The 27,180-nt window shown below is 40.5% G+C and overlaps 2 protein-coding genes across 2 annotated transcripts in view; one reads left to right on the plus strand and one right to left on the minus strand.

The window, feature by feature from the left end:
- Positions 1-12,879, plus strand: part of LOC139735638 (short transient receptor potential channel 7-like) — a 41,696-nt gene extending 28,817 nt beyond the window's left edge. Inside the window, exons 3-14 of the mRNA XM_071646388.1 lie at positions 87-320; positions 1,270-1,560; positions 2,327-2,554; positions 4,263-4,427; positions 6,554-6,839; positions 7,563-7,808; positions 8,261-8,513; positions 9,073-9,313; positions 10,055-10,261; positions 10,838-10,900; positions 11,465-11,540; positions 11,849-12,879. Coding sequence (XP_071502489.1) covers positions 87-320; positions 1,270-1,560; positions 2,327-2,554; positions 4,263-4,427; positions 6,554-6,839; positions 7,563-7,808; positions 8,261-8,513; positions 9,073-9,313; positions 10,055-10,261; positions 10,838-10,900; positions 11,465-11,540; positions 11,849-12,879 — 3,321 coding nt within the window. The remainder of the gene's footprint in view (positions 1-86; positions 321-1,269; positions 1,561-2,326; positions 2,555-4,262; positions 4,428-6,553; positions 6,840-7,562; positions 7,809-8,260; positions 8,514-9,072; positions 9,314-10,054; positions 10,262-10,837; positions 10,901-11,464; positions 11,541-11,848) is intronic.
- A 3,972-nt stretch (positions 12,880-16,851) lies between these two features.
- Positions 16,852-18,006, minus strand: LOC139735639 (uncharacterized). The gene has a single exon (XM_071646389.1). It carries the CDS (start codon positions 18,004-18,006, stop codon positions 16,852-16,854), a length of 1,155 nt encoding a protein of 384 aa, XP_071502490.1.
- Positions 18,007-27,180: the final 9,174 nt, after the last annotated feature.

The raw sequence follows: 27,180 nt of genomic DNA on the forward strand, positions 1-27,180 counted from the left end.
TTCCTCCCCAAACGCCCCCCCCCCCCCCCCCCCCTCCCTTTCCGGCCATCCCAATCATATACACCTTGCTTCGTCGTCCCCAACAGGTCTCCACGGAGAACGAACACCTAGAGATCGTCGAGCTCCTCGTCCAGAGGGGTGGTCGAAAGCTCGAAATCCAGTGCATTCACGAGTCCCTCATGCTGGCCATCAGCAAGGGCTACCTGAGGATCACTCAGGCCCTCCTCAACCACCCCGTCCACCAGCGGAGCAAAGACAAATTTCGGCTCGGCAGCCTCACGAACTACTACCAGCGGAAGAACAACTCAAAATTTGACCAGGTAATAGAGCAGAATTCTGTATACTGTTTGGTTTATTTCGTGCGAGTTTTTGTTTGTTTGTTTGTTTGTTGTTGTTGATGTTGATGTTTTGCTGCTTTGGACAGGAGCGTAGACTCAGGCGGAGATCAGGGCCCCGTTTTATCAAAAGATTTGATCGATTATAAATTTCTTTACTACACAGGCGGCCATAGACTTCACAGAAATCAACTATATAATCAATTATAACTTTTCATTTAACAGGGCCCAGTTCACATTGTGTCATGCATGAAAACATAGCATTTGTTACTTTGTGATAAGGAAAAATTGTTTAATGAATTATTGTGTTCTTACTGTTTTCGCATTTCATCTAGGTACCAGCAACATAGACAGCTATGTCTTTTAGTATGACTCTACACATGCGAATTAACGGTACATCAAAATGCTAAGCAGCGTGTATTAATACTATATTAACATAGTAGGCCCTACTTTTGTATCATTACTAAGTATGTCTAAGTTTTCCTTTTCTTCATCAAATGATGTCATGATAACGTCATACTTGCATGATAATGACATTGTTTCCAAAGTATATTTTCATTTTGAGAGATATGTTGAAAAATAAACTCAACTGAATTGGATTCAACATATTCATTGTCATCATAACTATACAACAACATGAAAAGTGGCGTAGAACATAGAGTATGCTGGCCGGATGCTGTAAACTATATTAATATGATATCTGAACAACTTGAAAACATTTTAACTTGTATAATGCTGCTTCCCTCAAAGGAATGAAAGACACGAATATTGAGTGAACTTGAGACCATAACACACAGTAATGATGATACATAACAAATTCATTATGCACACACGCTCAGGAACGCGCAATGTAGAAACAATACGCTTTGTAAATCATACAATAAATCAAAAGAATTTAGAAGCTGAGCTGAAATTTCGAATCGATATCCCACAGGACGTGACGCCCTTGATGCTGGCGGCACACTGCAACGAAATTGATATCATTCGGCTGCTACTCAACCGGGGGGACTCGATCAAAAAGCCTCACAACTCGCTGTGTCAGTGCACGTACTGCAGCAACAAGAAACAGTTCGACCCGCTGAAGCACTCACTGGCCGGGTTCAACACCTACCGCGCTCTGGCGAGCCCGGCATACATCGCCCTCACCAGCCCGGACCCGATCCTCTCGGCCTTTCTCCTCAGCCAAGAGCTGGCTTCCAACGCAAGAATCGAAAAAGAGTTCAAGGTAATAGTCGACAGAAATTTGGCGGCCCGCAGACAATCGAGAATTCTTTTAATTAATCTATTATCTGTTCGGTGAGAGAATGGAAAAAAAATATAATGATGATAATAACCGTAATAATAATAATCATAATAATAATAATAATAATTATAATAATAATAATGATAATAAAAATAATAATGATAATGATAATAGTAGTAGTAATAATTATAATAATAATAATGACAATAATAGCAATAATACATAGTTCGATGTTTTGTTTCTGCATTTTACAACCAATGTTATTTTCATTGTTTTTATAAGCCGATACAATCATTGAATTATGGTACATGGAGCCATGAAATCTGACTTACAATTTTGATTACCATTGTGTGTTTGACTTGATATCCAGCATACAATATTGTCTGTGGAATGATGCTTGACACGACTTCTTCCTTTCATTGTGTTCATTTCTTCTTTAAAATGACTCCAAGTGTGGGATGGGTTTTCAGCCCAAGATGAGAAATGGCAATTTGTGATATTAAAGTACGGCGTCAAGTAATTCGGCACGTTGAAGAAAAAGAAATCTAGCGTCGTCGAATGATGAACACGTAGCAATCTAATGAAGATATGAACACATGATAGCAGTTTGTCTTCACCATCTTCTTCTCCTCTCTTCTCTTCTCTTTCCTCCTCTGCCATTCCCCTCTTTTTTTCTCTCTCTCTTTCTATCTCCACGTTTATATCCCCTGTTCCTCCTTTTCTCTGTGTATCCCTTTTATGACGTCAGAACGAATACCGAGATCTCGCGAAGCAGTGCAAGGAGTTCGCCTCGGATCTGCTCGACATGTGCCAGAATTCCGAAGAAGTCCGAACGATTCTCAACCAGGGGGCGACGACCATGGAGGAATCTGAACACGAGAGGGCGACAAGCTGGCTGAAAACAGACCCCAAGGAAGACAGTCACGTGCCTTCGCTGGCCCGACTGAAGTTAGCAATAAAACTGAGACAGAAACAGGTATGTTTGCCCTCTCATGTTATCTATCTCCTTTTAGATGTATTCTCATGGTCAGGTACACGTCACTTCCGGTAGCTTGTGTGAAAACAGACAGTTCCCCTACACGCATGTGCAGAGTTTGAACGTGGTTTCAGGGTAGGAATCTGTATACTGTAGTATGTTGATACAGACAACACAATACGGCATTTATGAACTTGGACTGTCGGCGTTCATAATCCTCGATCTACGTAATTGTGCTTTTCCGAGATTTGTCAATAGAACTTCTGTTGGCTATCCGAAATGTTTAGATGGACCATATTTGACGGCTTCGTATAATGTCAAAGCCAATTAAGGAAGAAACGTAAATAATTCCGTCTCAAAAGTACGCCGATCGCTCGACTATAGGATTACTTTCACTCAAGCAGCCGATTTCCATGATCCTGTGTCACACTACCCGGATGTCCGACCATGCACGTGCCGTGAGAATAAGGGTCAATGTACTCCCATGCGAAACAACTTCACCATGAAACTACGTCATTATACCACTCATAACAACAACAGTAGCAAAGGAGTAGCTAAAATCATGTAATTACTCGTGTAATATACTAAGGACAGACGACACTAGAAAGTTTGTCTGCAAGGAAAGATCGCCTTTTCCTTTCCCTTTCTGACTATCGTTCTCTGTATCTTGCCTTATAACTATTCATATATGAAACATATTATAATCATACGTGTCACATATCACTTCTTCGAACGATTCTAGCAAAGAATACACTTATTTACACTGGACCAAATTATTGGAATTCCCTGAATCATGATTTAAAATCTGCTCCTTCTATATAGTCATTTAAAAGGAGATTAAAGTCTTTTCTTTTACAATCTTATAATGACGACTCCCAGAATCAGATCAGTTTATAGGCTTACTTTGTTACTCGTCCGCAATATCTGCATTGCCGTTCTCTTTATTATTGTTACTATTGCTTAAGCCTTGACTATAAGATCTTCTTTAACCTATACTCTGCAGTTGAAGGGTTTGTTCTATAGTCTTTTTTCTTCTTCTTTTTCTTCTTCTCTTTCTTCCTCAAACCTCCGAGGATCGTTGTCTTTGTTGCATATTCCTGTCTATTCTGTTACCTCTTTATCACGCTGTAGTCTTGTTTCCTCTTGTGTCGTCTAGTCAGTTTTTTTTTCTATAAGTAGTCTTGTTGGTGTCCCAGTCCTGTTTTATGCTCATTACTCTGTTTGTTGTTGTTTTATGTATAACTGTTTGTTCGTCTGTCTCTTAGTGGGCTGCCAAACTTTTTTGTGACAAACTTTTTGTGCCGATTTCTTGTTGTTTTCAATTCAATTTTTGCATCGGGTTTTTGATACAAGAGGGGCCCACACTCTATAAGCTTTGTCGTTTTAGTGGGTCCCTCCGGGTTTTTTTTTAACACAGTGCATATATTGAAAACTATTTCACTTTCGTTATCTTAGCAATTATTGCAATGTATCGCTACTGTTAGTTTTTTCTTTTATTGTTGTCTTCTTTGTACAATTGTATGCATTGTTTCTATCACTCAAGAAAGTGAGATTTATGTTTATGTTTGTATATTGTGGAAAAAAACGAATAAATATATATGAACTATGAACTATGAACTATTCAACATAGTTTAAGAATACCCACATTAAAAAAAATACATGCACATAAATACATCTCCTTCTCCCCTCCCCACTCTTCTTACGTCAGTTCGTGGCACATGCTCACTGCCAGCACGAACTGGCCACCCTGTGGTACCGTAACTTCCCCAGCTGGCGGCTCATGGGGCTCATGAAGAAGGTGTCTGCCAGCATCAGCATCGTACTAGGTCTACCATTCTTCACCCTCGTCTACTACCTGGCGCCCCACAGCAAGGTAGGCCTACACAATTAAGAGATCTTCACCCCAAACATATATCAAATATCAAATGTCAAATATCAAATATCAAATATCAAATATATAATATATAATATATGATATATAATATATAATATATAATACAAAATATACAATATATGATATATAATATATAATATATAATATACAATATATAATACATTGTAAATAACATAATATATAACATGTCACATATAATGTATGATATATTATATGATATATAATATGTTGTATATAGGCTTATATATATATATATATTTATATCCCTCACAAAATGCATCTCGTCCTCTGATTGGTCGAGAGCACTGTAAACAACAAAACATAATTCTACTATACAAGTGCGCGAAAAAGACTATACTCCCTAGGGAAATGGTAAAAACTATACCACGCTGGTGATTTTCGCGCCTTTTTTGCTTCGCGTCGCGACGCGAAATATTTCACGTGTAAATGAATGGGTATCGCAGCACCTTCGCTTCGCGAGAGATTTCATGTACAAATGAATGGGTATCGCGGCGGCGCCTTAGATCACTGCACTTCGCGAGAACCACAAGGCACGAATACACTCAATGCGACACGGGTTACGTTGGAGAGACTCAGACTCAGACTCTTATAAAGCCCTCATTCTACGTTACAACAGAGTAGGCGATATCGTAGATCTATAATTAGACAACAATAAGCAAGCTAGAGTTCTTCGACGTACCGTAGGCCGGCCTTTGGGGAGTTCATGCTTCGCCGTTTGAAAGTTGGTCTCGCAGTTCACTATTAAACTCGAGCGACCCACCCAAAAGATGTTGACAAACGAAACTGCAGTAGATAGTAGGCCTGCTCTAACGTTAGCGCTAGTTAAGCCTATACGTTAGTTCTACCTGTCTAACAGTAGGCCCTATTTCCCGTAATCTCATTCCTAATAATTATTTTTTAGAGTGTCTAACGAGTAAGTTAGAGTCTAACTTGTTCACTGTTTACGTTAGAACACCGTACGAATCACGCGAATTTACAGTGGCACTCGATGCTTTAATTGCTAGAATTTTTCCAGTGCCTAATCTAACCTTATACGCTGTTACTGAATGCTACCCAAATTTACAATGTATACTTGCATTTTAACAGGAAATGATAGTCCATATTCATGTACAGACATGACAGCTAGGTAGAAAGACGACAGAAAACACAATCAACTGCAGCTCACAGTCACATCGTTGATCAGCTCGAGCACGCACATCACCGCACTGGCAACCGAACGTACTTGTTGACAGATCGGATAGGCGTATTGCATGTATGAAGCGCGTAGTGAGTTTGCAGTTTGCGCATGTTTACCAGTACGTTGTACAGCAATGCACCGAGTACACTTCAACGGCTGAGCGCGCAGTTGTCTCTTCATAGTACGCGTACGCGCTGCCCTCCTGCTGAGCTGCTTTCCCAAGCGTGAATGACTAGTCAATCTTCTTGAAAAGTAAAGCAAGATGCCCTTAAAAAAAGAGGTAAATTACAGAATACCAGCAGTCGAATACTCTTAAATTTATTGGGAGGGATATAAAACAAATATACCAGGCCAATTTTTCGAGGCACCGGTTGAAACTATGTGCCTTCGGTGACTTCAGTAGCACTATTTTCTTCGGGGCTGCGCCCCTCAGAAAATAGTGCTACTGAAGTCACCTCATGCGCATAGTTTCAACCAGAGCCTCTCAGGCCTGGTATATTTGTATAATATATACGTGTGTGTGTGTGTGTGTGTGTGCACTGACTGCAGGAGTCGACAGTAATGTTAACAGATCATATTGTTAGTAAAGTTTGTGGGAAATTAAATGGTCCCTTAAAAAAAATGTCACTTGTTTAAAGTTTTGGTGCCGTCATCGCAGCATGCATATAGGAAGACTAAAAAAAAAAATGTCTTCCTTTGTCAATATTGTTAGTTGAAGCTGCAGACATAACGATATCGCTATACTCTAGACGAAACACATCGCTAGGCTTGTTTATTCACAGAACTATACACCTCTATCTGAGACATAATATGAGGTGGTTTGGAGTACGTTCTATACGTTCTGTGTTGAATGAGCAGAAGGCGATGTGTGACGTCAGGCCATTTTCCATTTTATTTTTCTGTCAAGTGTGGCGCCTTCGTGAGCAGCCCCCTGGTCAAGTTCATACTCCACTCTGCCTCCTACTTCCTCTTCCTCCTCATCATCTTCATCGAGTCCCTCTACGCCCAGTCATACAACAACTCCGCCCCGAAGGAGATGGAGCGAAGATTGACGTCGGCCCTGCGCGATCGCGGCAACACCTCCTGTCTCCTCGAAGTCTTCCCCGACCTCGTGAAGGATCCCGACTACGTCCTCAAGATCCGCTTCAACTCGCTCACGCCGCTGGAAATCCTCGTCATCATATTCCTCATCGGTATGAACTTGGCATGATATTCATGTCCCTGTGTCATAAGTAATGCATTCCTACTCCCTAAGAAAAGATTATTGACCTTCCGTTATGAATTTTGTATTTATGTGACTTAAATCATACCAAAACACCACAGCATTCTCATATTCGTCACTTCTCAAGTGTTACCTGAAACTTTGGTCTTGTATATCAGTATATAACTTCACCAGGTAGAGCACATTGAAAAGGTTCCCGTTGTGGCTTTCGTTCTAAAACTGTGTCAGTAAGCAGAACATCATCAGGATGGAATACAGCAAACAGTAACACAGGAATTTGTCATTTTGATGATGATGGTGATTACGATGATGATGATGACGATGATGATGATGATGATGATGATGGAGGTGGTGGCGATGATCTCTGTTAATGTGATGAGAGCTTTGTGGTAGAGGAAAAGAAAGGAGAACCAACCTAAAACCGGAAGATCAAGGCTACAGATTGCACACTGACTTTTTTGGGGGGATAGCACAGCATCTTGATAGGATTTGGGAAAATAAACAAGTTACACCTACATGTTGAAGGAGAGATGTCCTGATATCTTACAAGCCAAAAGTAAACAAATCTTAAGATACCTAATAGCGTTTGACAGGTTTTCTTTTTCTTTTTATGCGCAAAGTTGATATAGCATTTTACATATGTCATGGTATATGACGAGCGTTCCTCGTCAACTTGATTTGCTCTGCGGTGCAGGTTTCCTGTGGGGCGAGATAAAGCAACTCTGGGCCGAGGGTCTATGGGTGTACCTGTCTTCTGTGTGGAACTGGATAGACATCGCTATGTTGAACTTCTACCTCGCCTCGTGTACGCTCAACATCTACAGCATTATTCGGGCCCAGATGGCCATCGACTTCATCGAAAACAACTTGAACGCCACTTGCGAGTACGCGTCGGGTCGGAATGAGGTCGCCAAGAGCCACTTCTACTATTTGCAGAGAGGTACTGCTTGTTTCAACATCCTCAAATTGGCAACAAGAATGGTGTACATGTTGTTGTAGTGGTGATAGCAGATCAGAGGAAGGGGCCGATGTACGAGAAGTGGGTTGAAATGTAGCAGTAGTGCTGTTTAGGGACGGGAGTAGCGTTTGTCGTCGTCGCCACCTACAGGAAAGAAATAGCAGTAGTAGTAATAGTAGTAGTAGTAGTAGTAGTAGCATAATAGTATAGTAGTAGCAGACTATGGTAGAAGAAGTAGATGTTGTTGTAGAACTGTAGTAGTAGTAGTAGCCAGATATATTGCTACTCTGAACTTTATGTTAGCTGATGCAAATTTATACATCCATTGCAAACCCGTCGGTATCCTCGTGTTTTCGTTTTTGCCTCTCCCACCACCCTCCATCCCCTCCCCCTCACCCTGCCCCGCCCGCGCCCCACCCACCTCCATCACAAAGAACGAGGAATGTGGCAGAACAATGATCCCGTCTTCGTGTCCGAGGCCCTCTACGCCATGGCCAACGTGTTGAGTTTCTCCCGCCTCTCCTACATCCTGCCCGTCAGCGAGTTCCTCGGTCCGCTCCAGATCTCGCTGGGCCGAATGTTGGGAGACATCCTCCGCTTCGCCGTCGTCTTCTTCGTCGTCTTCCTCGCCTTCTTCTGCTCGCTCTTCAATCTGTACTACTCCTATGAGGACTCCAAATTCGGCGAGTGAGTATGATTATGAGAAGTCGATGGTCAGTCAGATAAAGGTCTACTTAATAAACTTGCCCCTTCTCTCCTTAGTTACCTTTCAACCATATATATATATATATATATATATGTATATATATACAATGTATAATATATATATGTATATATATATATATATATATATATATAAATATATAAATATATATATATATATATATATATACATGTGTGTGTGTGTGTGTGTGTGTGTATGTATGTATTATGACATGTTTATGTTGGTTTTTTGATATATATACAAACTACTTAACATAACAATGTCGGAATTTCCGAGCTTGGGCAAGTTGGGTCAAGTTCATCGTGTCACTGCCGGCAACAAGGGATAATCTGGTGGTAGTGTCGCTGCCCGCAAAGCAGTAGATGACAGGTTCGATTCCTGATGGTTCCTTTCCCCCCCCGACATGTTTATTAAAATGTAGATCAGCAGTTTCATTTTCAAATTTCATTTGTACAGAGGGAGACAAATAGAAGAAAACTCATACCCAATATCGTCTGTTATTTATCCAATCCGGGTAATTAGCTTTGGTACAGCGTTTCTCACGCTCTTCTGGGCGCTCTTCGGTCTCGGTAACCCGCTCGACCCCCGGTTGAACGGGACCACGCTGGCCATTTCCGTGGACGAGTTCGGCAACGGTAGGGGAGGCTTCCTGATCACCGAGTCGTTCGGAACGATCCTGTATATGACCTACTACGTCGTCATGGGCCTGGTCATGCTCAACATGCTCATCGCTATGATGAGTAACTCGTTCCAAGAAATTAACGTGAGTTCCGTTTGTGGATATCAATTGCTTTCTTAGAGAGAAAAACTTCACTCAATGATCAAGTTGAATTTAATATAGCATGATTAAATCAAATCAAAGGCAACAGAGAATACAGCACTAAAGTTGGACACAAAATAAAGCTATGGAATTTAATACATGTACAAAGTGTATAAAAATCACTAGGGGGTCTTCACGAAATAGTGATCCCAGCCATCATCTCACACGCAACCCATACTTGCAAATAAGATGACATTACGTGTGTTGTGAGATGATGACGTAATTTCCATTAGTACGATATTACACAGATATTGCCCTTTCAGAGGTGTAATATAACACTTGACATCCCCGATGGAGTTACATTTTCGCCAAGAGATCATATTGTTTGTCTCCAGGGGAAATATAACTCCCAAGGCACCGTCAAGTGTTACATTACGACAGACAAGGTGATATTTGTTATATCATTATGATCTGAATAAATGCACATCATTTTAATCTTGTCCCATCGGCAGCCAGCCAAATTCTTGAATTATATGACCTGACGTGACGTCACTGCTCACATATGACGATTTCGATCCTCTCTGCATTAGTCACGTGATTGCATTATGACCAATCACCAACCAGTATTTATGTAGACCATTGAATATCATCATGTGTGTACATTGCAGCCACAAGCAATATTATTCTGTGATAGTGTAATAACGTCATGGCTCTTGGGTTTATATCTGTGCGTCTGCTGTGCAGAGCGAGCAAGACGTGGAGTGGAAGTTTGCGCGCGCCCAGCTCTGGATGTCGTATTTCGACCAGGGCGCCACGATACCGGTCCCGTTCAACCTCATCCCGTCGCCCAAATCCTTCACGCACTTCTACAAGTGGGTCGCCGCGCGAATCCTCGAGTACAAGAACGGCCGGTCCAGCGCGGAGAGTACGCAGGTGCCGCTCGGAGAGCGGGTGAGTCCAGCAGAGCCCCATTTCGTAAAAGATGTTAGGATAGCAACTCTTGCTGGAATGGCAATTTCCATCATCAACAGCCAATCAGGAAGCTGGATTCTTGTCGTTACCATGACAGTTGCCACTCAAGCAAGAGTTGCTATCATATCGACTTTTTTATGAAACAGGGCCATGTAGTGCATAGGCTATGTGTGTATAATGCGTTTACGCATGTTTGACTGTTCGCCGGTTAATATTCCGTAATCGATGAACTCTTATTCAGTATAAAATTTGATACAAAAATAACTCAGAAACCGAAACGTTTGACGTAATTTCTGCATATCAGTAATTGAAAATGTTTTATGAGCCTCGCAGGCCAAAATTATATATATCGCTGAAAAGTGCGGTTCAATATATTCTTCGTTATCATTTAGATCAGAGTAAAATCCAGTTCTACTTAACTTTGATTTTTTGTTTGTTTGTTTGTGTGTTGTTGGTTTTTTTTTTTGTGGGGGAGGGGGCGGGTCTATTTTTGCTTAGATTAATGAAATCATCATCTCACCACATTTTTTTTTCTTCATTTCAAATTTTCCACAGCGTAACGGAGTCTTTAACATCCTCAATCGTCTTGAGTTAAGGAGAGAGGAGAGCACACATGAGGTAAATAGCGCATGCGCGATACACCAGGCACTAGATAATGTTCATTGACGAGGGCGCTTTGTATCATTACCCATGTAAACATCCATTTAACAGCGGCAAAGTTATGATGATAGAAATATTATCATATATTTCAGTATTTTAGGAGGTATATTACGCCATGTTCAATCGTGTAGATAGCAGGTGAAGATATAGCGCGAAAGAAAGAAGAGAAGGAGGTGGGGAAGGAAGGGAAAAATCAAAGACATGGGGAAGTATAGGTTTGTACATACGTATCCGTTTTATATTTAAGACAAACACATAGAAGAGGAAACCGCCCAAGTGACTGGCAAAAGATTAAACTTTACATTTACTGAATAAGATAGAGTTGGCTCTTTCTGGCGTAGAGTAACATGTACATTGTAAGGTGTTGCTATGTGTCCGTTAATACAATAACTCTAATGCTTTCTCTTGACTGTGTCTGTAACACTTTATGTGCATTAATGAAGATAGCTATGAAGATGTTGATGGATCTGTTTGTGATCTACATAATCATTGCACATTAATTGTTCTTATTTCTACCTACAGAGCATAATGAAGGGAATCATCAAGCGGTACCTTTTCAAACTCCAACGCGAAAAGGATAGCGATGAGGTGAATGAAGGTAAGTGGATTTCATTTCCGAGTCATGTTCAACACAGACATGGCACACATTCAATGTTACAGTGCCATTATTTGTTCTTATCAACGACAAAGAATAATCACAGCAACAGCGACACCTTCACAATAACATGACGTCCCAGAACTGTTTCCGTTAGCATGATTAGATATGACATTGGCTTGGCTTCGGCTGTTTGGCTCCCTTCGTTCCTAAGCAAGTTAAGTGTTGTTGTCAATGTTGTCAGGGCGTGGGAAAAAAAGAAGACTATGTATATCGCTCGTTCTTACCATAGTTTGTGTATCTTGTTTCAGGCGAGCTGGACGAAATCAAGAACGACATCTCCAGCCTGCGTTTCGAGCTCATGGAGCAGCTGAAAACTCCCCGGACGCCGTTCGTCCCGCACGCTCCCGCAAGCGCCCCGGCATTCACATTCTCATTCCCGAGCGGGCATCCCGGGAAACCACCGAAGACATTCACCGATCCAAACGTGGAGATTAGCGCCCTCAGACGACAGATCTCTGAGCTGAGCACGTGCATAGAAACTCTAACCAAGGCCGTGCTGTCGAAACCGATGACGGCCAAGGAAGGCTCCGCCGGCACTGGCGACGTCGAAAGGACGGATGTGATGCTTGGTTGCGAAACGAGAAGGTCTGAAAACGATGATACCCATTTGGAATACGATCTGGTGAATAGGACAGCTGCAACGGGAAGAACGTTAGACATGGACGATATCGTGGTGACCTATAACTCCGAACATCAGTTGAACAGAGAGATGGGCGTGGCCTCAGGTACTCCGAGTCACCGCAGGAACCGATACGAAGCGGACCACGGCAGGGATTCTTTACGGAGGGCATACGGCACGTGTGATGACGTCAGTACGATGGATCAAGACAGTGGGTACAACCACAGGACAATGTCTGGTAGTCGACCCGGTGATCACAACCCTGAACACAGGCGATGGTCGATGTCAACGTCCCCAAATAATAGCAGGGGTGGCACCACAGCAGATCTTGCAAAGCACGGCATCTCGCGGACGTTGAGTCGTGGCAGCATCCACGTCGGCTTCGATCTCGAGACTCGGCACGACCCCGTACTCAGCGTGCTCGAGGAAGCGAACGGACTGCGGAGGGAATTCGAGCCCCAGACTTCGCGCCCGAGCGCCACCGCGAGAACGCCCGTCGGCACACCGGGTCTCGACAGACGGGACTACGACGGGCACGCTGATGACGCTTATAGCCCAGGGAGGGGAGTGCGGAACAACAGAGTGAGATGTGACGTTGAGGACGACGTTCCGTCGGCGTCAGCAGCACATTATAACATTGCATTCTCCCTTGACGCGTGAAACTTTCTTCACAAACCACAAAATGTCTTCTGGCAAAGTGGCCTTCCCGCAAAATGGCGAGACAAAGCCTCCAGTACGAGGACAATTAATTGCAGCATTTATACTAAGAGGTCATGAATGTTAAGAAGCGCACGAAACAGCATAGGCGACCTGGAGTGAACATATACACGATACGTGGTCTCCGTTTAGACGCCCAGCATGTCCAGTGCGATTGTCAAACAGCTGGCCGTAGCCTGCGTAATACCGCCGATTACAGCAATCCTTATATATACGCTGTATAATTATTAAGACGTGAAACTTGTATAGCAGCTAAAGAGAGGGAAGCAATAACTTGGCACATGGTTGTAGATACACAATATTACATTTGATTCGATGTAATACAAGGGACTTTTGAAGTCATGTTGTGCTTTTAATTAAAAAGAAAGATAAGAAAAGACTTACATGTATGCTAACTTCAGCAGCTGGTGTGAAAATTTTCCGAATTTAATTCTATAGTGGACTAATGTATAGGCACTGAGACATAGCGGACAAGGCTCCTGACTCCCAAATCGAAGGACTCGAGTACGAATCCAGTCCAATCCGGTGCTTACTTTCTTGGACAAGATATGTTTACCCCAAAATGTCCCTCTCGATAGAGGTGTATAAATGGGTACCTGGCAACGCTGTGGTAATAATAATGGCAGGGTCTTCTGGTAGAGCAGTGGCAACATTGAAGAAGCTACTCTGCACAAAAAAGACCATAATTATGTAAAATGTATGCCCGATTGTACGGATCTATAGTGTTACTGCCAAATAACGTTTACCATGTCCTTAATGTTAAGTGAAGGAAGTGTTTTTTATCAGTTGAATTTTGCACCTTTTTAATATTTATAAAGTATGATAAAGACAACGCAATGAAAAAAAAATGCGAGTACATTGTTGTTTTTTAGTAACCACGTCGTCTTTTTTCAATTTCACTTGTTCACTTTCAATTTCACTTTCAGTTTGTTTTTTTTTTGTTTTTGTCAAATCGTTTTTTGTTCGCCACTTCTTGCGGCCGCTGTGTTGAATTTCATTTGTAGATTTCCTCGCTGTATGACGACATATCTTTGGGTTGCCAATACAGGACGGGGCAGGTCCGTCCTAACTAATTGAATATCTCTCATTTATCCCGATGTGAATTTCCTAGCCATACTTCTGTTCTAGTCAGGTCAATTCGTCTCATCATCCACTCTTCATCCCATCCATATCTCATTCTCCTCCTCTCTCTTCTGGTATCTTTCCATCACTCTTCTTCCTCTCCCCCTCCTTTCCTTCTATTTCGCTGTCTCTCATTGTTAGACCGATAAATCTGTCTCTTGTTCGATGGCATCTTGTGAACTGCATGGTTGGAAATATGGTGAGCGTGACTCGTTCCTTGAGTATAATATGAAGATGAGCGTGCCAAGTTTTGTGATCTCTTATTATTACGAAAAAATCTGCCAGTTGACATGGTTGAGAGGGGCCGACCGTATTACCCCACCGATCAAGAGGCAGATTTATCGGTTTAATAAGTCCTCATCTGATCTAAACATCACATTGGAGTATTGGATCTTCGATGTAAGCCGAAAGTGCGAGAATAAACCAGGGTTATGATGGACAGGGGGGGGGGGGAGATTTAAAAATTCAGGGTCTACAATAATTCTCTGATAGGCATCGACGAAAATTGTGAGGAATTTGTGTCAGTGTTCCCTGCAACTATACTCACATAATTATAGTCAACACAATATAAACAAGACGCGATTTTCGATGAAGGATATTCATGTAATTTATTGATCAAACATTAAAACAGTAAGAATTATCCAATTCACATGATAGCATTTGTTGTCAAACGTGAAACCTACGTATGCGTGTGCTTTTGTTTTGTTTTCCAGAGAAAGTTCATGCAAATCATTCTAAATGGTTGACAATGCAAGTGTCACGTAGGTATATTGAATATCGAGACCGAATTTATATGAGAACTTGCTAAAGATTATATGCGATTAACATAACCAACGTGGATGTAGGTGCGTGGGACAAGCATGATTGTAACAATGGCATTTAGCAACAATAGTTATTCCTGAAACCATATTGTTACCCAAACCTCTGTCGCGAACTGTTTGTTAATGACTGTCAAACACTGAAAGAGAGCAAAATAATCCCACCCCAGGCCAATCTGAGACAAGCTGCCTAGAATGTTATGTTCCAAATGTTTCACAATTCGGTACATATGCATAGTAAATAACCTTTAATGATCTTTATATTCGACATCGATATATGTAAACAAGACGTAAACTGCTTACCCTGAGGGTAACTCGAGGGTTGATCACCATATTGCTGAAGTCCATGACTCGATATATGAAAAACTTATACCAGCAAATATACGTGTACATTTCCATGGCAACGTTAATATTACGATAATTGTTTGTTTTGTGTTCATCTGGTCGTTTGTTTACAAAGAAGTACATGTGCAGTGTACAGTTATTCCATTAATTTGATTTGCAAAACTTGAACTTGAAGCACTGTTCTCGAATTAAAAAAGGATATTTCCAGAACTCAAAACACGGGTGATGTCTCTTGTTATAAAGTAACAGGACAGTTGAATGCTGCAGTTGATTGGACGTCCAAATCATTTGTTATACGAAGGATTAAAAGGACACACGGCATGGAGTGACATTGCGTAATGGTGACGACAATAAGGTTATATCGACACGAATGGTAATAGTTTTATAAAAAAAGGCAATAATGACTGAAGTATCCCGTTTTCAAATACCATTGACATTAACATTTTGCTTTGGAGCAAACAGGTAGGAACACAGGAAAGCAGAAATTAAGTATACTGGGTTTTGCAGCAGTTTGGTACGGCATATATAACTATTGTGAAGGGGTATGAAAAACATGATTCACTAACTTGTGAAATTTGCGGTATTTCATACACTGTATTTACATTTCAATGTAGGTTGAATTAGTAGGGTTTTTTAAACTCATTTTAATTATTCCTTTCCGGTTTGTTTTGCGTATATCTGATTTCTATGAGATCAGTGATACAGTGAGGGCCTTTATAACATATTTTGACAATATTTGATTACATAGAACACGTCGAGGCGCACATGCGTCTGTAAGCAGTATGTATATAGTTGCCTAGCATGTATAAATGATTTTTCCACGTTGAACTACAACGCAGCGATACCTTGTTCGGTGAAAAACTGTTTTACATAACTTTGTAGTAGTCACACGTACACTATTATAGCCGTCTCATGCCTATCCTGGTATGCAAATTTCACGCTGAGTTTTTCTTCTATGTTTCTCAACGTTGAAAACTTAACCGAAGTCAGGTATCTTAGGAGTTCAACCACTTTCAACTGTGTTTTCAAATATCAAGTCTTCAACATCGTTAAACATTGACGAGAAAGAAAGATTTTCTGAGAGAGATATCACACCTCGCTTAATTTCTTGAGAAGTAAGTACGTAGCACAGACACAAATTTTCACGTGTCCTGGCCTAATTTCAAATTTTATAAATCGTGAATTATTGCTATCAATTTGAATTGATTAAAACAGATGCGATTACTTCAAGGACTTCATGACAGCTCAGAACAATCACATCACGATACAATTTTGTAATCTGTAACATTTACAATCATTTAGAGCGAAAATTCGCAGACAGACAGACACACACACGCAAAATAGTAACTGCATTCAAATGGGATGAGCGAAAATGACGCAATGTACACGTATGTCATAAAATTTACTTCATAAAAATGAGCAGCAAGTGATCGGGGAATAGTATTGTACAGATTAGGTTTCTACATTATCATGATTCATATCTCCTGTTCTTGATGTATAAGTTTCCATTTCCATGATTACAAGAGTAACAACATTATGGATAACACTATACTCGTCACGCAGTCTTGTGGTAGCAGCCTGGTAAATGTCAATCAATACAGTGAATACATGCCACACTCATAAACTTCGATCAAACCGATAATCCAATCAAAAAATCCTCCTCTGTTATCGACATCCAATCGGGGTCAACGGTCATGAGCTCCATCAAGATATCAAATTCCGGTTCCTTCGGGTCCCAGAAGCTCACCTCGTTGAACGATGATGACGGGAACTGTGACGACTTACATTCCGATGACCATTGTCCAAGACCAGCATCGTGATGGTTAAGTATTGTTGAATTGACCACCCCACCGTATGGCATTTCGCTTTGAGTTTTGTGATCGATGTCGTTTTCGCTCACGCTCCAGAATTTGTCTATTGGATTTGAATCTTCAAATACGGGCTCCTCTTCATGGGCAAAAATCGGCCCCACACTGATGTCGATTCCGGGAGAACCGATCCAAATACTGGATGTGCACTTCTTTTTCGGCGTGACGTTGATGACCGGAGCTGGAAGAAATATGTTTTCGATGCCCGGGAGCCTCGGGGGAGGGGTGGGCATGCGAGAAGGTAACGGTGCGTCGATCTTCTCAAGCGTTTCTACTCCGAACGAGTTGCGTTCCGCCAGCGGTAACCGCTGTATCATGCGAGACGCCGCGGCGGATCTCAGCTTCAACCGCCTGGCCCTGTCGCGTTTTCTTCGCTTGGCGTTTTCCCTCTCCTTCCTCGCCTGCGATTTCGATTTATCGCGCTTCCCCTTCTGTTTCAAACATTCGTCGTCTGCTACAGTCTCCCGGTCGAACGTTTTTCTTCGGGCCTGCAGAGCCTCGGCCTTCATCAGTGTCGTCTGCCAGTCGCCGGTCAGTTTCCAGCGGTAAGACCCGCGGGACGTCTCGCCGTCAGCTCCGGCGATCCGCTGAAAGCATCTGAACACGGTCAAATTGTGTCGTACCGAGTTCTTCCAGTGGAGGCGATTTTCTCGATAGTATGGAAACTTTTTCGTGATCTGCTCATAGATCTCCTTAATGGTTCCCTGGTTGTCCTCGCACTCGAGGAGGGCCAGGATGACGAGCCTGACGTACGAATGCGGTGGCCTGGCGTGTTCATCGTGATCGTGGGCTTTCGTCGGAGTTTCACGCGGGGATGGCGGGGGTGTAACCGACGTGAAAGCCGGTGACATGCAAGTGGGGCCATCAGCGCGTAGCGTGGTTGAGCAGGTGATTTTGGAGAGCTGTGTTGTATCCATGCTGCTACCTTTATGACACTCCGTTCAGTGTCAGTTACCGTTTGGAGGGTTTGTGAATGGTGCAGACGTTACATTCCTGTTTAAATTGATGCTAAACGAAGCGGACGTTACAACAATGTGTAACAACTACTAAACAGCAGCATTAATCTAGCAAGGCCAATTAGATATCAGTTTTTGACCCTGAAACTTAACAAAAGCTCAAGGTCGTCAGTGGGGTAGGTTATTCTTATTGTTCTCATCTTTTTGTCGTTGGCATCCTCTGCTTAGGAACCACGACCCCCTCACTAATCTGGCATGCTGTATGATTCAATGTTCTGACTCGCTAAGTTGAGCGCGCTTTTCTTTTCATTAGTTAAATGAATGGTCCCCGCTCCAAAGTGATTTCAATAGACCCTGGTCCAAGGTACGTGAATAGAACATGGGCTGCGGTCAGCTGGTCAACCCGGATTCAGCATGACCATATTGACTAGTTGCCAGGAGACGCGAGACAATAAGGTTACCCAGGCAACCGCCAAACTCAAAAGAACGGATGCCCATAGTAACTCCATACTTCACGGGATTAAAAGCGCATCTTCGCAGCTGCGCCCGATGGCATATAGGATGAAGTTTATGGACGCAATGGTGTATGATGAAACAGAACTAACGGGAATGTATATTTTATACTCAAAGTGCTTGACTTTCATTGAAAAGAATGCAAAACATACTGGTAATACTCGATCTCTTACGCTCCTTCTTTATATACTTCTTTAGTTCTATCATTTTGATAAACAAAGAGACACAAAAAGATAATACGATCCAGATAGAAAGCTTGTGTAGCGTGAAGTACACTTACATATTGATACTAATCATTCTTATTTTGTATATAGATAGCTTGAAAAGGCCATAAGGCAAATGAAACTCCGTGAGAGATAGAGATGTACTACATTTTTGCACATAATATAGGCTTTTGTCAAGTTACTGAAAAGATATACTTTGCCGATAGTTGTTGTTTTTCAGGAAGAAAAGAAAGAGAAAAAAATGGGGCCCTATACATCAAATAATTTGCCCGAGACAATACTAATATAAAACAAATAAATCTTAGAGATGTTAAACGATAGTTTCTCAATAAACGATAGTTTCTCCATACTCATTCAAAAGCTCTGAGCAGCGAACCACACTTTGAGATAAATACCTACCATAAATTAAGAGGTATTTTGGTTGTTCTGTGTTTTTGTTCTACAGAAATAGTTTCTACCTATACTCTCCTTTTCATGAGGGAGTGAATTAGGCTAGACTGACACACATATTCACGAGCACACACACACACACACACACACACACACACACACACACACACATACACACACATACATTGAATGGTCACTCATACACGACACAAACACAACATATAAATTTTATTACGTACACACACTACCATTACGTATACTCTTTTGGATAACAAATTAATGAGGCTGCAAACTGTATTGTCATACTCAACAATGATACCTGTTGGAGATGAAAAGTATCATTATAAATGATAATCAGTACTTGTATCTTATATATATATATATATATATATATATACATTTTTTTTTTTTTTTTGGGGGGGGGAACAAAATTGTCACACATCTCATTACAGAAATTCACTTCCCTACACATGAGTAATTGAATCTCCGGGTGTGGTCATGAAATCACGCCAAACACATATTATCATTTGAGGCATCAAATAAGTTAGCCTGTATTTATTCCAACTTGAACAAAACAACAAGAACTTACAAACCATTCCATTTTTCCTTTCACTGGTGCAACCGTCGCAAAATACATACAGAGTGTGATAAATCTAAGACAATTTTACTACATGTACACATAGGAAGATCGATTCAGTGACATTATCCAAGGAAACGGCTAGAACTTTACACATAATTTGTGTGAAATTCTGCACCAAATCCAAGTTAGACATAGAAATATTACAATTAATTCTTTCATAATAAATACCTTTCTCTGCAGTAACTTCCCTTTTTCCCCACTTGCTTATAACAGCACTTAACTGTCTCTGTTTCAGTCAGCTAAAAAAAGAGTAATATTACTTGAATTTACGATTCAAAGGTACACATCCAGTAGAAATGTTTGTTCTCAGTACACATGTTTGCCATTTTAAACTTTGCTCTTCACAACAGTGTGTATATGAGATATACGTAGGCTTACTTCATTTTTTTTTTAAACACAAGTTGATGATTACTGTTTCCATTCAGTGCAGGATGAAACAGCTAAAAAAGACAAATACAGCGTACATAAAAAATGAGCAGATTATTCTTCAAACTGGCAAAAGTAATGCTGTAAGACAGGCTATTGTGGCACACACAATACACATATCATTTTTTTTTTTAAATTCAGATTAGCAAATGACTTCCTTTTTTTGAGCTGGTATGAGGGATGTTTAAAAAAATACAGAAAAAACATACAAGGAAATGAAGGAAACAAGGAAACAATAACAAACAAAAGAAATTGAAATGGAAGAAGAGTAAAAAGGAGAGAGAGAGAGAGAGAGAGAGGGGCGGGGGGGGGATTGCTACAGTCACAACAAATACCCAAAGTGAGTTACTGTTCTCTGGTACCAAGCACACATGTGCAACTGGAGAAAACATGGGCGAGATGCAGTATTGGCAAGTTAAGTAAAACTCTTCTCCATTCCGTTGAATCCACGGGAGCTCATTTTACCATCAGTGGTCAAAGGTCACATGGCCATGGGTCACTTCATAATGCACAGCTTCGTACTGGCATGGTCAACTCCCAAATACATGGACACTTCATTATCATCTTGCTTTATTCCTTTAAAAAAAAAAATCAATGAAATACCCACATTGATTACACTGCAGTAAACACTGCCCAGGTCATATCTTAAAAGACAAGCATATTGAGGGCTGCAGCTAGATAATGCATCTTTTGATATAGAGTAAGCTTCCATTTGCTGTATATGTAAAAGACAAAGGACTTTGGGGAAGTATGACATTGAACAGGTTTTTGTTTTGTTTTTTTCAATGCAGGAGGAGGTTGAGTTTGGCAAACTCAACAACACCTCAGCGGATGGAACAGCAATGACCAACTTTGGGAGTTGCATGTCATATCTGGGCTTGCTGGTGAGAAGAAATGACAAACACAACAGAAAATAACGCTCTTCTGTTGCAACACTCACAGCTGCAAGCATCCCGAAACTTGCTTGCGAGTTTAGCGAGATGGGCAATTCTTTTCAACTGTTTCCAAAATGCTGTGAAACAAACATCCACTGGTAACAAAGATGTTAATGTCTACTACTCACAGTATATTTGAACACAATGGAATTCTAAGGACAGGCAAGAATTTCCCTGTAAGCCGAGCTTGTTACATAAAAATTTGCCCTGTGACACTCGGACAGAAATGGGTCATTTGACTCAAACATAGATATCGAGAGTACTATTAAGAGAAGAGTTGGGAAAGGAGAATAATGATTAGGCAGTCCAGCACAGGTGCACAAATATTGTTGAGAAGCCAGGCTGTTGAGTTGTAAGACATGGGGACCTCATAACGAGAATGCAATAACCACGACAATTACCATGTATATCAGGTTTCTCACTATATTATGGCACAAAAAACAAAAGAAGCCCAGCAACGATAACAACAATAAAATGTGAAGAGTTTGGGCTTGCAAAATCACCGTGTTCTATGAGATGGTTTTGCTACAACCGACCTCTTAATTACAAGGTTCTACTGTACGATCAAAATGGTGAACTGGCAGCATCATAACCTTATCATCGCCAAAGACTTAGTTAATATAATTTAATTCTCAAGTGATGGTGTCTCATCAATATCAACCTACACAGTTAAACAACTACACAGACATCATATGATATCCCTTTTTTAATCGCCTACAGAGATTTGAGCTCAAGGACAATGAAAAAGATGAAATTGTCTTAGCTAAAAGAGAGCCTTTTTTTTTTCTACTTTCATCCTGAAGAGAAAGCTACGTTCCCTATTATGATTTGTAATAAGTTACCGCCAATCCCAATTGTTCAACAACTTGTGCAATTGTTTCATCTTGGCAGGTAACAAACCCATTTCACAGTATGTCCTGAAAAAACATTCAGCACAGGCAGTTCCAAGTAACTCGGCTGCCAAAACCCTTGCGGATTAAATTGAATGGTTTACTTGCTTGCATACAGGATGCCACCTTTGTGACTCCATTACTGTAAAACACAATATTTTCGCGGCATGAAATTTTTGCAAATTGGAGCCTACAGCCTTTTTCGCAGCATGAAATTTTTTTGCGAGGTGCCTCTAACATTCAATGCATATAGTGTAGACAAGAACTTTTGCATTCATTTAAATTTCGCGAACCTTGGCTCTCGCGAAATTCGCAAAATGAAAATGCACACAAACATTACTCGTTTTACAGTACCTTACTGATATCACAATTTTTTAAAAATACAACTTGCCTTTGGATTCTACATTACAATGTCAGTATTTGAAAGACGACAGGTTACACTACAATGAGAAATACTGTGCATATTAAATCAAAGGACTGTTAAGACAATTGTGTTAACTTTGTGGCATGTGACTAGTCAAAGATTTGCAGTGTTCCTCTAGAGTAAGGCAAGGTTCAAACCTTAAAAACAATGATGACACAATACGAGCAATAATGGCCTGGATGTCTGGTAACATGGATATTGGTATTATTCCAGAAATGTTTCAGAACTGACTACAAGTGAGGGGAATGCGGTCAAATTTTGATTCATTGTTAACTAGAAATGTCGCTATGGCGACTGATGCCTCCGCCATAATGCATGATTCTCCCAATAGGTGTATAGTACAATGTCTTCACAATGTGTGATGACAGTTTCACATAACTGGCAAAATATTGATATGACAGGTTTGTCAGAAATATCTTGAATGTTCACTTTCCTCAAACTGGGTTTGCTATAATTGTCTAAGAGTGCAGGTACATATATTTGGGGAATTGAGCAGTTTTACTTGACTTCTGACCGACCCTGTTATAAGTTTATGCATTGAGTAATTTTCAGGGTATGAAGAAAGAGTGTAATTACAGTACAAAATAGATTTTTTTTTCATGTAAACCTGACCTTTGATCCTTAACCTTTGACCTTTGACCTTCTGGCTGGAAATTTCCCAGAGAATCTCCATCAGGTAATAACCCTAAAAAGGCGGGGGGGGGGGTTTGAATCAACCCCCCCTCGACATTTTTCTTGACTACTCCGCCGCGCGAAATTTTTTGACCGCGTCGTTCGCTGACTTTTTACTTTCAAGTCTCGCGCATCTTTTGACACCATTTTCGTGAAAATTGCGCATACCGTTACGACACTGCATGACGTTTTATAGATGCCTGTCATACCAAAAATGGCTCCAAAACGTGATTTTGTGAATAAAGTCTATGCAAATGGAGTTTTCTCTTCTTATTCATAAAGATACGAATATTTTCACTTTCATAGGCTGAAACTAATTAATTTTAGCATAATTATGCTTGAAAAAGGTTGTGTCATAAATTTTGCAGAAAAAAAAATGATAAAACAAAAGGTCGAAAAACAAGGAAATACATAAGAAATTCATAAAACAATAAAATACATAAGAAATTGATTTTGATACCCAATTTTTTTTTCAAGTACATTGTTAGCAATGCTACAAAGATTGTTTTCACCAAAAATTAGGATTCTAGGAGCTGTTTTCACCAAAAATCACGATTCTAGGAGCTTAATTTCTGATTTAGAGCAAAATGTATGATTTTATGCATATATTAGCATAATTAATTATTATGACAAAAATTTCAATTTCTTTTTGTATAGATTGGTGGAATAGGCCACAGGTAATGCACGTGCCAAATTTCATGGTGATTGCGCGATCGATGGCCGAGATCTCGGGGGGCACAGAACACCCAAAAAAAGCCCGGCCTGGTTAGGGTGAAGTTTTAAAACTAATAATGCAAGCATTGCATATACTAGTATATGAGGGAAACAGTAAAATTTTGAGGATTTGATCTTGACCTTTGGCCCATGACCCCTAAATTCCCTAGATAATCCCTGCCAGTCAGTACATGCATATGTACCAAGTTCCATGAAGATATATTGAACCATTTGCGAGAAAAGTGAAATTACAACATTTTCACCTAACCTTTGACCTTTGACCTTATGACATGAAACTCTCTCTGGAGAATCTTTACACAGTAGTACATGTCTACACTAAGTTTCAATAAAATATCTTCGGGCATTGCATAGATATGAGGGAAATAGCAACATTTTTAGCATTTGACCTTGACCTTTTGACCTTTGACCTCTTGCCAATGTCTAAAATCCCCTCAACTAATTGCCCCTTCATACATCATCCTTGGACCAAGTTTGGTGAAAGCTGCTTCATCCAGTTTTGAGTTGTCACGTAAACAGATAAATTTTAGGATTTGACCTTGATCTTTGACCTTTGACCTCTGTCCGATTTCACTAAAAAAACTAATCATGTAATTGTCCCATCATACATCATCCTCGGACAAAGTTTGGTGAAATTTCCTCGATCCAGTCTTGAGTTATCGCGTAAACGGATACAATTTCATGATTTGACCTTGACTTTGACCTTTGACCTTTGGCCGATTTCACCCAAAATCTGATCAAGTAATCGCCTTATCATACTTCATACTTGGACCAAGTTTGGTAAAATTCCAGTCAATATTTCTCAAGTTATCGCGTAAACGAATGCGGACAGACGTACGTACGGACGGACAACCCGAAAACATAATGCCTCCGGCATCACTTCGTGGCGGAGGCATAAAAATTGTTTCTTGAGTGCACCTTTTACAAAAATACATCCAAACAAAAGACACTGATTTTTCCTGGCTACTTTCTTATTTTAAAGGTCTATCACTCAGAAGGTTCGTTGATCTGAAAATGAAAACAGGTTTGCTATTCCCAAGGTTCATTTATCTGAAAACAAAATAAGGTTCATAATTCCTTCTTTTCATTTTCTGATTAACGAACCTTTGGAATAATGAACATCACCTTTTTTCCTACTGAATTACAAATGACTCTTTTTGATGACTTTTGTTTTTTAGTGTGCGCAACATGTAACCCAGGCATGGTAACTGAGTGGTACAGGGCTGCAAACGAATGATGTAGCATCACACATTTTACATGCTTCTAAGATCATTGAACTTGTTCTGAATAATCTCTCCTTTGACCATGAACAAGCCACAATAACTACAATGGGGATAACAAAAATGTTAATCTCTGCCAAGAAATACTGACCCACCTGTTATTACTGTGACCACAAAACAATCATAATGAGCCTATATGTAAGACCAGGAAAAAGAAAAAATCTACAGCTCTTCCAAACACACAAAAATCACAATAATTTTCTTCAGAAAAGGTAAAACAAGCGTATATAGATTTGAACACTGCAAATAATATGAATTTCGATTTTTCTAAATACCCATGTCATTTTATTCATCCTAAAGTACTAAAACCTGTTCAAGTGCTCCCCTTTAAACTCACTACTAGTATCTGATTTCTAATAAATGGGGGCAAGGATTTTATCTCCTATTGGCATATGTATGTACAAACTGCACAGTTTGGACACTGTGTGGAGCAGCTATTGTTTTTCCATGTAGACGTTTCCTATGCGACTAAGCTCACACAACCTCTAATGACAGACTCACAGAAAAAGAAAGTTGGCTTCATTTGTAAACAGCACTGGGACATAACGTAAATCGTGTGTAAATCAACATGGCATAAGTCAACAAATGGCGTAAGTTGATGTGATTAAAAAATCCTGAATTGTTCTTTCCTCCTCTGTTGACTTCCATGAGGTCCTGTGCATGTTGGCTTTTACAAGCTTTATCGCATTATTATCCATCTACATGTAGACCCATAGATCAATAAATAAATCTACAGACAGATGAAGGTAGACATCAGATTCCTAAAATACTGTTACTGCAAGGTGCTCCTAGTTTGTGAGTGAAACAATTTTTATGAAATCCTTGTTACAAGAAGGAATAAGAAATTGCCACAGCAATTTCTTTTTCTGGAAGGCAACTGCCAACTTGGGATGAAATACTGCAGATACATACTAATACAACTGGCATTAGAGGGGTGGTACCTTCAAACAGACTAAAAATTAACAGAAAAAAAGATGTCGATGCATTACTGAATATGGTGTGACAATGCTAACGAAGGAACAAATACAACAAGCATAAACTGGTGGGCTTGTAGATAAATGCACACATTTTGCCACTAGAGGGCTCTCATGATTGTCTTTTTTTCATTGGCTATCACAGTAAGGGTGTCCTGACACTTAGCCTGTATCAGGACAATGTTGATACTTCTGCTGATGATGCGAAAAAAACAACAACTTTATATCAAAAAGCGTGTCTGATTCTTAAATAAACATCATGTTTTTCTCAAATAATGTATGTTTGCTTGTTTAATCAGTGACTGATGTCAACAATGATTTTAGTAATAAGTTGACTTTGTCTCAGCCTCTAGCTATCATGTCAGACAGAAGCTTTAATACCCTAAAACAATGCTGCGCACTGGCACTGGTCCGACGCTCCCTGACCAGTAAAAATCACTGTCGCACCAGTAACTTTTTGGGGATTGGACCAGTAAAAAATGGAAAAAACTGGGTACTTACTTGTCCGACAGATAAGTCGGACCAGTAGAAAAAGTAGCTTAGTGTGCAGCCGTGCCTAAAAAGTAAAAATGAGAGCAGAAAGGGGCCATGACGGTACAAAATCATCATCGTGACCAGAGCAGTGACAGCCGTTTATCCCTTTAATTTCGATCCCCTAATCATTTCTGACTCTTGGGACAGGCATCCGTGAGGTATTTGAGAGGCAATAGATGAAAAGCACATGAAACAAACGGGACTAATGATATCTGCATAGGGGTCACCCTTCCTAAGGAATGTCCCATGTGCTGCGAGTACAGGACTAACAATTACGTACTGTGGGCTGAGCATCTCTTCAAGAAAACAAACACACAAACAATCAAATCTGGACACTCAAACAAACTCCTCCCTTTTCCTCTCAAGGTAAAATGATGATGGGTTCGTTGTCAATATTTCGAGTACGTGCTAATGTGGCAATTGCGATACACTTGCATTAAGAAAGACAAACGAGTGGAGAAAGGTTCAGGATTCCAATGGAAAACATCCACACAATGGAGA

This window comes from Diadema antillarum, unplaced genomic scaffold, assembly GCF_040938485.1.
Source record: "Diadema antillarum isolate AM-2024a unplaced genomic scaffold, OU_Dant_1.0 seq00000589_RagTag, whole genome shotgun sequence".
NCBI classification, from domain to species: Eukaryota; Metazoa; Echinodermata; class Echinoidea; order Diadematoida; family Diadematidae; genus Diadema; species Diadema antillarum.